The 15,402-nt window shown below is 41.2% G+C and overlaps 2 protein-coding genes across 9 annotated transcripts in view; one reads left to right on the forward strand and one right to left on the reverse strand.

Annotated features, from left to right (window-relative positions):
• The window catches only part of DCLRE1C (DNA cross-link repair 1C), a 129,983-nt gene that overhangs the window by 61,277 nt on the left and 53,304 nt on the right, over positions 1 to 15,402 (forward strand). For 2 of the 3 annotated variants that reach the window (XM_007196432.2, XM_007196431.2), the window contains exon 2: positions 11,423 to 11,655. The gene's annotated coding sequence lies outside the window, so the exon portion shown is untranslated. Of the gene's footprint in view, positions 1 to 6,869; positions 6,963 to 11,422; positions 11,656 to 15,402 lie in introns of those variants that run through there. The other variant, XM_007196430.2, reaches the window with a different exon arrangement.
• Positions 1 to 15,402, reverse strand: part of MEIG1 (meiosis/spermiogenesis associated 1) — a 53,205-nt gene that overhangs the window by 27,663 nt on the left and 10,140 nt on the right. Inside the window, exons 1-5 of one of the 6 annotated variants that reach the window (XR_009007650.1) lie at positions 11,771 to 12,000; positions 7,672 to 7,838; positions 3,471 to 3,611; positions 2,802 to 3,027; positions 968 to 2,089 (exon numbers count right to left, since the gene is read on the reverse strand). Coding sequence is in view for 2 of the 6 variants with exons in the window: in XM_007196435.2 (XP_007196497.1) it covers positions 3,483 to 3,611; positions 7,672 to 7,838; positions 11,771 to 11,810 (336 nt within the window). In the remaining 4 variants the exon portion in view is untranslated. The other 5 variants (XR_452360.2, XR_009007649.1, XM_007196435.2 and 2 more) reach the window with 5 other exon arrangements.

The following is a 15,402-nucleotide window of genomic DNA, read 5'->3' on the forward strand; positions in this document are numbered from 1 at the left end:
TGGGCCAAGTCCCAACACAGAACAGACACCCTACCATGAGTGACTGCCAATGCCGCTCTCCACAGCACCATACTGGTTAGCTGGCACAAGCACTTACGAAAAGTGGCTAAAAAGGAGCTGAGAAGAAAGTGGCTTACCCATTTTTAAAGAAAGATTGGCACCCGCTATGCTCACCATAAGGCACATTGGGAAAGCACTGGTCACATGGACTCAGCGAACCAAAACTGCATCTCATGGTCCCAAGGGCCATGTTTCTGCAGTGAGTCTTGCTGCAGAGAGATACCATCGCATTTAGAACATTCGAGCTAATTTCTGAGAGCTTTCCAGATAAAAACTGCCTGACCTTGTACAAGTGTTGGCTTAATACCTGTTTTGTCGTTTTCAGAGTATGAATTTCACCTTCAGTTGTTAAATTTATTCCTAAATATTTTGTTTGTTTTGGTGCTACTGTGAATGGAACTGCTTTCTTAATTTCATTTTTGGATTGTTCATTCCAAGTGTATAATATACAACTGATTTTATTTATTGACCTTGTATCCTGAAACTTTGTTAAACTTATTTATTAGTCCTAACAGTGTTTTGGGGTATGTATTCCTTGGGATTTTCTATGTAAAAGATCATGTTATCTGCAGATAGAGATGGTTTTACTTCTTTTCCAACTCAGATGCTTCTTTTTTTCTTGTCTAATTGCCCTGGCTAAAACTTCCAGTACAATATTGAAAAAAAGAGGCAAAGGCAAAAAAAACCCAACAAAAATAAAAAACAAAAAACTGACCAACTTCCTTGGATTGAATCTGAACCTGCAGCAAAATGACAGAAGTGGCAGGCCATGGCTGACGCTCGTGCTGACTTCGAGACTGTGGATGGTTACTGGCTTCATCTATTCCACGTCGGTGTCCATTTCCTACCGCCGCTGTAACACATCACCACAAACGGAGGAGTGTAAAACAACATGAGTTTATTCTGTTACAGTTCTGGAAGCCAGAAGTCTGAAATGGGTCTTATCTGGTAAAACCAAGGGGTTGGCAGGGTTGTGTTCCTTTCGGAGACTCTTGGGGCTTTATGTATTCTTTGGCTTTTGGCTCCTTCCTTGCATGTCTCAGGCCTCTGCTTCCTTCATCACATCTTCTCTGACTCTGACTTGCCTTCTCCCCTCTTTAAGGACCCGGGTGATTACATGGGATCCACCTAGGTTTTCCAGGATAATGTCCGCATATCCAGTTCTTAATCGCATCTGCAGTGTTTCCTTAGCCATATAAGGTACCACAGCCACAGGTTCCAGGGATACGGACGTGGCTGCCTTTGCGGGCAATTATTCTACCACGGGACATTTCTTTTTTTGTTAAAAAGCATTATCGGGTTCAGAAGACCTCCTATGCTCAGCACCTAGTGGTGTGCCAAACCTGGAAGACAGTGACAGAAATCCTGACCATAGACGTACAGATAAATGACTTGAAACAAGTGCTAAATAAGATGACCCTGGGCAGCATGGGAAAGGCATAAAAGAGGCTTACCAGTCTATTTATCCTTTCCATGATGTGTTTGTTCTGAAAAGGCACACTTTTGTTTTGTTTTCTAAGTGTTCACATCTTTTGCCTAATTTTAGTTGTCTTGTCTTAATATTGAGAATTCATTACATACTGTGGACATAAGTCCTTTATTTTGTGTGTGTTTTGCAGACTTAGTCTCCCAGTCAGTGCCTTGCCTTTTGTTTTAAAAAAAATTTATTTATTTTATTTATTTATTTTTGGCTGTGTTGGGTCTTTGTTGCGGTGCGCGGGCTTCTCATTGTGGTGGCTTCTCTTGCTGCGGAGCACGGGCTCTAGGCGCACAGGCTCAGTAGTTGTGGCACACGGGCTCAGTAGTTGTGGCTCACGGGCTCTAGAGTGCAGGCTCAGTAGTTGTGGTGCACAGGCTTAGCTGCTCTGCCGCATGTGGGATCTTCCTGGACCAGGGCTCGAACCCGTGTCCCCTGCCTTGGCAGGCGGATTCTTAACCACTGTGCCACCAGGGAAGTCCCAAAGGCACAGTTTTGAACTGGGAAAAACTAACGGAGCTTCGTGGGGCAGGTAGTTCTGGAAAACAGGACCTGAAGTTGAATGAATTGATAGATGTGAGCTCGTAACCCAAAATCTATTTAAAGGTCAGAACTTATCAATGGAAACAAAAAGTCTTATCAGTGACAAAAAAGTTATAATGAAAATTATATCTTTCAGCTAGTTAATTTCAAAGCCTCAAGACTCACTGATCTGGGGGGACTTCTTCAGTCTCCCGGGTTTAATGGCCTTCTTTGCACGTTAGTACTTGGGCTGTTTCTGCAGTGATGCCAGGCAGCACCGGAACACGTTTTCTCTGGTGGTGGTAGCAGGGAGGGGACCCAGAAGCTGACCCCAGGACAAGGCTCCAAGTCCGAGGAGGTGATTCAGGAGGGAAAGAGCCGCTGGCAGGGGACTGGGGGAAGGGGGCAAGGACGGGAGAGAACCAGTTGCCTTCGTCATCCAATGAGTTACTGCTGCACGTGAGCAAAGAGTAACCTCAGGTTGATTCCTCCCTGCGGAAGCAGGTGGCTGGGCCTTTGATACCTCCGCCCCAGGCACCATCATTTCTTGGCATTTCCACTCAACTCAGTGAGAAGCAAAGGACTCCAGAGGCAAGAGAAAGCCCCTCGGGCCACAGAATGCAGATCTGGCAGTTCAAAGTGATGGGCGTGGGGGGACTAACCTCTACACAACTGCTGCAATGGTTTCAAGTGGGGCTCTTTCTTCCCCTGCATAGTACAGTTAAGTCTCCTACATACGAACCTTCAAGTTGCGAACTTTCCAAGATGCGAACATGCGTTCCATCAGTGTCAGGTGTGAGTGGAATTGCCGCTTGCCCTCCGTCTCCTGTTGCTGACGATCCTTCAGCTCTACCGTCGCCCACCTCCTCTCCCTCCTCCAGTCAGTAACTCTTCTTGCCGGCTCACTCGATGCCAGCCCCTGGATACCAGCTGTTGTGCTGTACTACTGTCCTTTTCAAGGGACTGTACTGTAAGAGTAAAAATGTTTTCTTTATTTTTTGTGTTTGTTTTTTATGTATTATTTGTGTGAAAAGTATTCTAAACCTATTACAGTACAGCACTATATAGCCGATTGTGTTAGTTGGGTACCTAGGCTAGCTCTGTTGGACTTAGGAACAAACTGGACTTAAGAACGCGCTCTCAGAACAGAACTCGTTTGTATGTAGGGGACTTACTGTAGTTATGCTACCACGGTTAGAACAGGAAGAACCAGAGCAAGGCGGGTACCAATGGAATGCTAGTGCAGTTATATTTTAGAACAGAACGGGATGATTACTAGAGACCATGTTTCATGGCTTTGGTGTCTCAAAACATTCCATTGAAGTCTGCATTTTGGAGTCTTTTGTAAAATGACACTTACATGATGTAGAATCAAACAGTGGATTTTTAAAAAGATAATGACAGGTAATACCAAGAAGTAAGGCTAGTAAGCATAAATTTTCACTTTGTGGACTTCCTTGTCATCACATTCCCTCTGTCTGTTGTAGTAATAGAAAGTATTGTCCCGTCTCTCAAGTTTCTTCACATATCCTGTCTCTGGCCAACGATCTACCTGTATATTGAAAACCAGAATACAAATATTGTAATGCTGATGTTCTTTTTATATAATATTTCACTATCAAACAGTTAAAAACACAAGTCACATCGAACAATTAAAGTACAAAATTAAATTTAAAAATACTTGAGCTCTTAGTGATATCTTACACACACACACACACACACACACACACACACAACACACAACACACTTAAGTTGTAACCTTATACTGCAGGACAACTAATTCAGTGCTTCTCCCTAGATCCCAATTTCTAGATTTAAATTTCTACTCTGCAGCCAAGATAAAACATTCAAAATAATCTAAACTTTATCCTTCTTATGTTTACAAACTATTTTAAGCATTATTACTTACTTACTTCTAAAAATAATACCCAAGGAGGAAATTAGGGCTAGGCCCAGGCCACAGGGGTGACTAAAGGAAGCAGTTAGACTAGAGATATCTAAATCTCTACATGTAGAAAATCTCTGTATCTAGAGAAATACACGTGTATTTCCTCATATCCATGTTTCAAGTTCACACCTTAAAACTCAATTTTTCATAGAAATTTGAGGTCATGAACATAGTCCTTAGCAATCTCTTCTTACCTTCTCCACACTAGACTTTCTCGTTCGCCATATTGGTTTGCTTACTTGATCGTTTGGCTTGATCTAGTTTGGACATTTTTCTCCCCTTCCTCTCTGAATTCGCGTTATACCTTCTTGCTCAGGTCAATGCATTTTTGCTGTGGTTAGGTATGTTGCTTCTGGATTGTGTGACATGTACTCCACCACTGTCAAAACCCTAGTATTTTGATTTTGTGTTCCTGGCATAAAAACCAAGTCCTGTTCTTCAACATCATCTCTACAGGCAGCTACTCATTCTCCAATCCCCCACTTATAAATCACAGCTTCCAAACTGGAACACGAAAATGCCACGAATACAAAAGAACACACATCCTTTATTTTCTAACAACATATTTTCGCTTTCTTCTGTGGTCTCGCTTATTTAGGAGTTAGCAAAAACGGGTAGCAGCCTACTGGTAAACCTTGGCAGGCTCTCTGACACGTACATCATAGAGAAAAGCAATGCTCTCCATCGCTTAGGTCAAGCCTGCTTTTTGTTGCTTCCATTACCCTCAGCAGAGAAAGGAAGAAGTTCTCAAGATACCGTTACCGCTGTCTTCCTCTTGGGGCCAAGAGCAGGCGCTCTCATTTAGTAGGGTCCCCCAACCACCTCATTCAGTGAAGACACAGTACACTGCTGCTTCTTCAGAATACCCACAGCACTTTATGCGGGATTGAGGAAGGAGACAGACGGGCCCAGGCTGGGCAGCTGCAACCAGTCTCCTGCTGACACCTCGAGATAAGAGACCAGCAGGAACAGAGCCCTGATTGGGCGGAAGACAACATGACCACATTTTTCTCATTCTTGTGGCAAAGGGGATTTTCTGGCTGGACACATGCGCAGAGAAGGTCCTCAGTCTCGGGAGGGGCCAAAGGATAGAGGAGCCACCAGCCCATAGTATGTCCTGCCAACCTCCCAGAAACCTTCACGCTGGAATCCATCTTGGCTGAGAGATGCGTGTGCACCCACCAGGAAGGACCCTGAGTCAGGCCAAATGTGGGCACGAACAGGACGATTGGTCAGAGGTAACCCAGAAGACTGCCCCCATGTAAGCGATCTCAGCCACCCCTATTGCGCGCAACTCTGAGTCTGCCTGTGTGTTCTTCAACACGTACTTTGCTCCCAATAAACACTTTATCTGCTTCACAATCTCTGTCACTTTGCTGAATTCTTTCTTCAAAGAAGACAAGGACTGAGGTTCTGCTTCCAGCTGCCTCACCCTAGGAAATCAGGGGGGCTTCCAAACAGAGGTACTGGTTCTGTCTCATCAGCCTCTAGGATTTTTTCTTTCTATAACCCTTTGCTGTTTCATAATTTTTTCTTCTTGGCTTTCTACCCATCACTCCCATTCAACCTAGGAAACCTTCATTCCTTAGAGAATGGTGGAGGGGTGTGATATGGTCCTCAAGTCAGCTCTCCTTGGGCAGGAGATCAGTAAGCATTAATAGTGCCCATAAGGACATGTGCTTCAGGTAAGGATAAGAACATCGCCCAAACCCTTCAGACTGCTGCCAATCAAGGCAAGCCTTCAGTTACCCTCCTGTCCGTCCTTAAGGCCCACTGCAAATGCCTCTCGGGGCATGAAGCCCTTTTGGAAGATTGTCCCTGAAGGAAGAAAATTTCATCTTCCTTTAATTTTGGGGGGCATGTATTTTCACTTGCATAAGTTTTTATTGTTCGTCACTCTTAATCTTCCACTCCAAGATATAGGAATAATAAAAGCTATCATTCACTGAACGCCATTCATTCACTCAGCAAACTACTACTGAGCACTACAGTGCAAGGCATTTGCAACACATGATTTCATTTAATTCCTGAGACAATTTTCTAAAGCAGGCACTGGCATCACCATTTTACACTTGAGCTCAGTAAGGGTTATGAACCTTGTTCAGGGTTCCCTAGCCAAGGAGGAGAGCCAGGATGCAAAGCCTGGGCAGACTGATTCCAAATCCTGTACTCTAAATTTCTTGAGGTCAGGCACTTGCTTTTATATTTATCTTTTTAAAGCACCTGGCACAGAAATTTGCACATGGCAGGTACCCAATAGATATACACTGAAGTGAAATGCAAAACCTCTCTACAACTGTCAAGTCATACAGTGGATCGGGTTGTTACACACACACATACACAACCCTCAGGTGCTTTTTGGGACTTCCCCTTTAAGGGTGTTCTTTGTGTTCCCTTAAATCTGATCTTATCTCTTATCTGATCTCAATCACAACAGTTTCTGGGGTGGTGGTGTAGGTGCATCAGCGCCTGTATGATCGCCTTGCCTATATGATCCTGGGTCTTATACACCTTTCAGGGGCATTGCCTATCCCAATCTTAAGGCAAGTGTATGAAGCTTATTTTTGAACTGCATTAAAATGCTGATGCTTGTGTTTTACAACTATTTAGAAGCCACAGATGATAGAGTAATGAAAACTCCCTTTTGGTAATGGGGACCAAAGAGTAAAATGCTAGTAGATATGAAGAAATGGACATGTGAAAGTCATAGTCATCCATCAAATCCTCATTTGATCAGTATGTTTAATTTCATTCCTTACCACCCCTAATAATCTCTATTGAATTAACATCCATTAAATGAAAAAGTCTATTACATTTTAGGTCTGTATTGCCTCCATCTTTTTTCCTATCTACTTTTTTAGGACGTGTTAAGCAGAGATCAAAGAGTAGAATGAAGGAAGAAAAAGAATATGGGGATCTGAAAAACCCATCTAAGAATTAGTCTCTGAACAATGGTGAGTTAATAATAAAAACATAAAACAAAAATAAAAAACAAGTTAATAATAAACACTTTGTTGCAACCTCAGCTCTAAAAGTTAAAATACATTTATGAATACTATGTCATATTCTATAATATCCTCCCAAACTCAGCCTCCTAGTATTCAGTAGAATAAATGAATTTAAAAAATCACATTATAAACTGGGGCCATATCTAGATTTTGGTATAGTCTTTGGAAAGCAAAACCATGTCTCTAATCTCTCAAGAAAGTCTGGAATACACAACCAAAGTCAGGAGATTTTGTCACCTAAAGAATTTAACCCCTTTATAATTTGTGGTTAAAATAAAAAAGAAACAGGAAAGAAACAATAGTTCCACAGCAAACTGAATATCTGATCATAGAATTACCTTAGGGAGAGAAAATGACTCTGCTTTGATGGTCTACCATAAAAGGTTCACAGCACAGTTGTCAGTAAAAGCTAGAAAATTCTTAATGTTTCTGTGCTGAGGAACCACCTCTAGCCCCAGTCTGCCTGAAAATCATTCTTCTGGGCCTCAGTTCCCCATCAGTAAAACGAGAGGGCTGGAGTAGAATTCCCTTTTAATATTCTCTGGTTCTTTGTTGGCGGTGGGTTTTTTGTTTGGTTGGTTTTTTTGTTGTTTTTAGTTCTTTTCACCACCTAACAAACATTTTGAGTTCAGGTTTGTAGAGGCATAAATCTTACCATAGAAACTTGCTTCACTTGTTTATATTCAATTTCATCTCGATATCCTGCGTGTTGAAATCTGTACAGATTTTCTATCTCTTCTGACCACTTTTTGGCATGACTTACTGATTTTGGTTTCACATCAGAACTAGCCATGGCTACAGAGGTCTTATTACCAGTAATTTCTGAAAGATGTGAAAACAACATTAATAGATAACATAATAGTGACAGTTTGGGAAATCCCTTTAAGAACGGACAAAACTAGCATTTAAAAAAATTAGAGAGTTAAGAATCCCATTAATATATTAGATTTTTAAACATTCAATTCCAAGAGTGAGAAGGATTCATGTTCTATTTTGGAAATAAAATAAAATAAACCCTGAAAGATACATAAAATTGCATTCAGAGTTACAGAGTGCTGTCCTAAATGCTGCAGACTAGTTCTGGTATTTCAGACAATAGTTTATACATTTCTGAAATCACACTCTTGGTTTTAACTGCTCAGGAGATTGTCAGAATATCCCACCACCGTTTCATTTAATCATATTCAAAACTTCATCTCCCTTTTTGTCCGTTAAGGGAATGTAAGATCAGTCTTCTCACTCTCTTCCTTTTCTTCTTACTGGGAAGCAATGGTTTCTTCCTTTTCCTTTTCTTGACTGTTTGGAAACATGCCAGTCACCGCAGTCCCCTGACTCAGGCCACTGTGTCCCGATGTGAGAAGACGGACTGTCGACACAGTCAATGACAGCTGTGTGGCTGTCCTGACACTGAGATCCCTGACTTTAAAGCAATGTAGCCTTTAAAATTAAATTTTCAGCTCGTGTTCACGTAACTGTCTAGTCACCAAACTTGTATAGCCAGTTTTTCAAAGACATAGTCTTGCACTTGTTTTTTTGGCAACTTCTTATTTTATTACCAAAATATATCATTCATTTAACATTTATTATTATATATAATATTATATAATACCTATTATATACAATATATGTATATTTTAATATTATATAATTATTATATATTACAGTCATTTATTAAAATAAAGTGCCCAGAATTTTCACCATGATTCCTTGAATTCATTCTTCTATTTAAATATGTTTCTATTGGCTGAAATACATTAAAATCAGACCTAATAAAGTAGGTTTCATCCTGTAAATGAATTCATATTTTTTGAATTTTTTCAGTTCTAATGACAAATGCTTATTATGTTAAAGAAGTCAAGCAAAACATTAAAGTACAAAAAGAGAAGGCAAAATAATCATCACAACAGTTAGAAATATCCATCAGGTGAATATCATCCCAACCAAATGATGAGTTAGAAGGACAGACTTAAAAAGTTTTATGAAAAGGAATCTTACAACAAATGCTTTAACAAGTGTAATAAATTTAGCTTTACCTGGATTTACCAGGAGGGAAAATAGGAAATGGAAATAAAATTGACGGGAATTGCTGAACTTCAGATAAATGTTTCTTCAGTATTAAATATTAAATGTTTCTTCAATATTAAAGATGTAGTGTAAAAGTTCTCTAAATGGTTAATAAAAAGACTGTTAAGTAAATAAAAGTAATAAAAGACTGCTAATAAATAATAAAATACTTAATAAAAAAGACTGTTAGGAGACTAAGTCATTTGTTTGAAGTCCATGTATAAATCACGCACAAGTACTGAGTGATTCATTTCTAGGAAAAATAAGGAAATTGGTCTTATGCTTCCTCCTACCTCCTCTAGAATTGTGTTACATAAGTAACATTCTAAAGGTTATGACATTGACATTCTATTCTGAAACCATAATTCCCACAGTTGTTCAGACTTAGCTCTGTGTTTAAATGAAGTCATTTGAGTCACCCTGTTCTCACTCTGATGATGGTAGCAACCACCTAAGTGGATATATCATTAGAATTGTTGTTTGCATTTTTTTCCCATGTGCATGCTAACACATATATTGATGAGAATGAAGAAAACTAAGGTATTGTTACTATTTGATTTTTTAAAAATTTTGATGCTTATTTATTAATTTAGGTTCAGGCTCATGTTGTAATTTAAGGCAGTACACTGTTATGTTATTGTATAAATTTATGTAAAATTTGGAAAACCTGACACAACAAGACATAAGCCATATTTCAGTCAAACTTTGTCCTTCAACTGCATTCATTTTAATGGGAGGTTGACTGCTTCATTGCTGCACATATACTAATTATGACCAATAAGTGAGTTGGACATATGTGGTACAGCCTGATGATCCAGTAACATATATAATTATATATTTTATATATATACATATATATATTCCACAGGAAAATGACACTAAGAAACATGGGAGAAAAAAGGTGCAAATTCAGGGTATTAAAAATACTTTCAAAATGAGTCATGTTTTTATATGAATTTAGTGGCTGTAATATTTAACATTGGTTTTACAGTTTTCTCAGAGCAGTGATACTATCTTAATTTTTGTTTCACCCAAGCCATTTCTGCTTGAGGCTTGGCTTTTTGATATATAATAAAATACTTTTATTTACTCATAGTCATTCAAAAAGTATTTTCCTAAATGTTATCTATGTAACCTTTCATCATTTTCAAACATTTAATAGAGCAGAAAAATATGCTGCATTCAGCTTAACTACTGGGGAAATCGCCATTTTTCTCAGAAGAAATATGCATCCCCCTAAACATATCAGGCATTTGGGAGTTCCCTGGCAGTCCAGTGGTTAGGAATCTGTGCTTCCACTTCAGGGGGCACGGGTTCAATCCCTGCGCAGGGGAACTAAGATCCCACATGCCACGCGGCCAAATAAATAAATAAACTAACATATCAGGCATTTCAATACTCTGCTTTCCCAAAATATCTAAAGGGAACGTGAGTGTATTTTCACCATAAGAGGAACCCTAGTGGCTACACTATATGGTGATGGTGTAAATTCTTTTGGTCTCTCTTACCACTTACTACTTATTAAAAACAGAATGCAACTAAAAATAGGAAAGATCAACTTAAAATTCCTTAAAGATTTCCGTGATTCCCAGAAATTCACTGGCAGCACTAATTCTGCTGGTAGCCTTCAGCACTGTGAAAGTTAGTGGTTTCTTTAATGACAGCTGTGGCAAAAAATAATTTATATAAAATACATTTGACCTCTGTAATACTAAGCTGTGTCTGGAAAAACAGGAAATGGCAATGCCTGACGCTCTAGTTTGCAAAAATCAAATTTTGTTAAACAGTATTAGGGTTTATGTGGGTATTTAAAAATCCCACCAATATTAAGTCCGTGACAATCTGAGGTTTTTATCTAACAGAAGCCTTTGATGTAATCTCAAACTCCCTTCTATGCAAAAAGTCATCACCTTCTTCTAGCTCTGAAAAGTGCTTTTACTTTTATAGTCGTATTAAAACCCCAAGAGCTATCAGAAAGGCTAATCTTCCATTTCTTTCCCCATTTTATTTTTTCTATTCCTAGACACAGCAGAATACGGCGGAGGGGCCCTTTAACTAGCATGTAACCTGGGCCAAGTCAGTTCACTCTCGCGGGCCTCTGCTTCCTGAACTGAGAAGAAGTCTCACTAGATTGTCTCTACAATTCTTACACTTCCCTTCCCAAAGTTTTTGGGGGTTCAGCTGAACAACAGAATTGGTTTCCATAACAGGCCTTGGTGGTCCATGGTCCAGGTGTGCTAGTGTGCATCTGCACAGCAGAAAGCCCCTCCTTTCGGGGACCCCGCGAGCTGACCGATGGGGCTTCTCTGGTCCCTCAAACTTTTTTTTTTTTTTCCTTCCAGAAATCAACAATCACGTCTGTAAGGTAAAATCTGCCTAGAGAAGGCTGAGATGGAGAAAGTATCCTAAACCCTGGGGATCAAATGACTGACCTGCAGGGAACTCAGAAAGGAGCCCCCAGAATCGAGACCCCTAAAGACAAAGGCGGCGCGGAAACTACGGAGACTCGAAATTAAAGACCCTTCCTGAAAAAGAGGAAACGAGAAAAAAGAGGAGCGAGGCGGACAGATCTCAGGTACCCTGAAGGAGCATTGGGGCAGAAGGGGCGGAGCCTGGGCTTCGGGGCGGGGCCTGGCAGGCACAGGGGCGGGGCGGGCAGGGCCCGACCCGGCAGCGACGCGCCCACTCACCCGTGGGTCCTGCTCGCCCGGGTAACCTTCGCTCGGCCATCCTTGAGAGGCCGGGGCGCCCCGCCTGGAAGCTCGCCAGCGAGCCCGGCGGTGCTCGTGTTCTCCACTCGGGATCCGTGGGCTGCGCTGGGCCAGCGAGAGGCCAACTGTAGCGGCCTCGGCGACACTCGCTTCCCCTGGCAACGCCCAGCGCAGCTCGAGCGCTCAACTCCCTCAGGCCCCTTTGTGCTCGCTCAGGCCCCGCCCCCTCTGAACGGGCCTTTGTGCGCAAGCGCGCGGGTGGAGCCTTGCAACTTCCCAAGCCCACTTCGAGGTGGAGAGAAGCCCGCTGCATGAATCACAGACTGAATTCCCTAAAAAAGCCGATCAGAGAACAGAGACCATTGGTGCGTCTGGTCCCTGATGGTAGATACCTCCTATCTGTACCACCTCTTCTTATTTTGTTGGAATTAAATGAGCCAATCCATAGGGTCGAGCACAGTGCCTGACAATTAGTAAACCTATGATAAATGACACCTATAGCTTTATCTTTTCCCAACATTACCTACATTATTAATCATTTAAAAGACTGCCTATTTACTTACAACTCCCAAATTTATTTCCTTAGCCCAGATCTCTCTCTAAATTCTAGACTCGTATAACCAACGTGTATTCAACGTCTATCAGGTTGTCCAAAACAACCACCCTCCAAACACCCACCCTCAAACCTGCCCCTTCCACGGTCTCCCCCTTTCGGTAGGTGGTCCCTAGAGTCCACTTTCTCTGGCCCTCCATCAGCAAAATATCCATCCATCTGCAAAACCTATTGGCTCTACTGATCCCATCCAGCGCAAGCCACCATCACTTTTCCCCCTCTGGTTATTGCAATAGTTCCCAACAGGCTTCTCTTGTCCCTTGCAGTCTATTCTCAACAAAACGATAGGTTCGATCTTGTTAAAACCTAAACAAGATTATGTCATTTCTCTTCTCCCAATCCTGCAATGGCTTCCCGTTTTACAGAGTAAAAACCAACAAAGCCCTACAAGATTTGCACGCAATCTCTCCTCCCTTGCTCTGGAGCCCGGGATCACTTTGCTCCAGCCACACTGGCTTGGCTGTTCCTCACCCTGCTCCCACATTAAGGATTTAGATGTAGCTGCTTCCTCTGCCTGGAATGGTCTTCCTCCATTTATCCCCTTGGCTAACTTCCTTGTTTTCAAGTCTTTGTTGATATCTCAACTTGCCCATCGCAATCCCTGTAGCTCTCTCTTCCCATCACATTCTCTATCTGTCTTACTATGTTCTAGTGTTTCTTTTTTCCACAAGACTTATCACCTTCTAATATACTATTTATATTGCTTGTTTCTTTTTTTTCCTTTTCTTAGCATAATGCTTTTTTATATTGCTTGTTTCTTAATTTTATTATTTATCTTTCACTAGAATGTAGTTTCCATCAAGCGAGAGATCTTGTTAACTAAATTCCTAGAACAGTGCTTAGCACTCAGTAGGTACTAAAACAATATATTCTGAATAAATACATTTCACTACCACTGCCACTATGATGCTGTGGAAGCAGTGCAGCGTGGTGCCTAGGACATTGGCATCTAGGGCATGACCTTGGATTTGAATCTGGGTTCTACTACTTAAACTAAGTTTCCTTAACTGTAAAATGAAGACAAAAACTGTACCTATCTGATGGGGTTGTTGTGAGGATGAAGAAATAAATATACACCCAAATGTATTTAGGACAGCATCTGGAACTGCATAAATGATGTCAATAGATATTATTATTTCCACTAGAACGTGCGTTCCATTACCGCATGGGCTTGGCTTGGCTCACTGCTGAATCTTTAGTGTCTAGCACATAGTAGATGGTCAACAAGTATTTGTTAAATGAAAAAATGAATTCTCACTATCACATTTCCTGGAGTGTTGCAGTACCTTCCTACCCAGACACCCAGTCCCAGACCGAGTGGTCTTTCTAAACTTGAATCCAGTGATTCTCAAACTTTAGCATCTATCAGAATCCCCTGGAGGGAAGGTGTGTTAAAACAGACTGCCATGGGACTTCCCTGGTGGTCCAGTGGTTAAGACTCTGTGCTTCCAGTGCAAGGGGTGCGGGTTCCATCCATGGTCGGGGAACTAAGACCCCACATGCCAAGTGGCACGGCCAAACAAACAAACAAAACAAACAAAACCCCCCCCAAAAGACTGTTGGGCCCATCTCCAGAGTTTCTGATTCAGTAGGTCTGGGCTGGGGTAGAAAATTTTCATTTCTAACCCGTTTCCAAATACTATTGGTGGTGTTCTTCCAGGTGTCATATTTTGAGAAATACTGCTCTAATCTCACCTGTCACTGCCTTGTTTCAAACCACCCTGGCTTGCCACTGTCACTCAAGTTAGAGTTTCAACTCCTTGGCTTGGTGTACAAGACCTTCTTGATCTGGTCCTTTCCTTAAAATAATTTTCTTATTGAGGTGCAGTTGATGTACAAGATTATATAAGTTTCAGGTATACAACATAGTGATTCACAATATTTAAATGTTATACTCCACTTATGGTTATTATAAAATCTTGGCTATAGTCTCTGTGTTGTAGCTTGTTTATTTTATACATAGTAGTTTGTATCTCTTAATCCCCTACCCCTATCTTGCCCCTGCCTGCTTCCCTCTCCCTACTGGTAACCACTAGTTTGTTCTCTATATCTGTGAGTCTGTTGCTTTTTTGTTATATTCACTAGTTTAAAAAAATTTTTTAGATTCTACAAATAAGCAATATCATACAGTATTTGTCTTTCTCTATCTACCTTATTTCACTTAGCATAATGCCCTCCAAGTCCATCCATGTTGTTGCAAATGACAAAATTTCATTCTTTTTTGATGGCTGAGTTCATTATATATATATATATCTATCTCACATCTTCTTTACCCATTCATCAGTTGATGGACACTTAGGTTGATTCCATATCTTGGCAATTGTAAATAATGCTGCTATGAACGTTGGAGTGCATGTATCTTTTCGAATTAGTGGGATTTTTTTTTTTTTTTGGATATATACCCAGGAGTGGAATTGCTGGGTTATATGAGAGTTCTATTTTTAGTTTTTTGAGAAACTTCCATACTGTTTTCCACAGTGGCTGCACCAATTTACATTCCCACCAACAGTGTACAAGGGATCTCTTTTCTCCACATCTTCACCAATATTTATTTGTGTTCTTTTTTTTTTTTTTTTTTAAATTTTATTTATTTATTTATTTATTTATTTATTTTTGGCTGTGCTGGGTCTTCGGTTCGTGCGAGGGCTTTCTCTAGTTGCGGCAAGTGGGGGCCACTCTTCATCGCGGTGCGCGGGCCTTTCACTATCGCGGCCCCTCCCGTTGCGGGGCACAGGCTCCAGACGCGCAGGCTCAGCAGCTGTGGCTCACGGGCCCAGCTGCTCCGTGGCATGTGGGATCTTCCCAGACCAGGGCTCGAACCCGTGTCTCCTGCATTAGCAGGCAGATTCTCAACCACTGCGCCACCAGGGAAGCCCTATTTGTGTTCTTTTTGACGATAGTCGTTCTGGTGTAAGGTGATAGCTCATTGTGGTACTAATTTGCATTTCTCTGTTGATTAATGATGTTGAGCATCTTTTCATGTCCCTGTTGGCCATCT

This window comes from Balaenoptera acutorostrata, chromosome 3 (assembly GCF_949987535.1).
Source record: "Balaenoptera acutorostrata chromosome 3, mBalAcu1.1, whole genome shotgun sequence".
In the NCBI taxonomy this organism is placed as follows: domain Eukaryota; kingdom Metazoa; phylum Chordata; class Mammalia; order Artiodactyla; family Balaenopteridae; genus Balaenoptera; species Balaenoptera acutorostrata.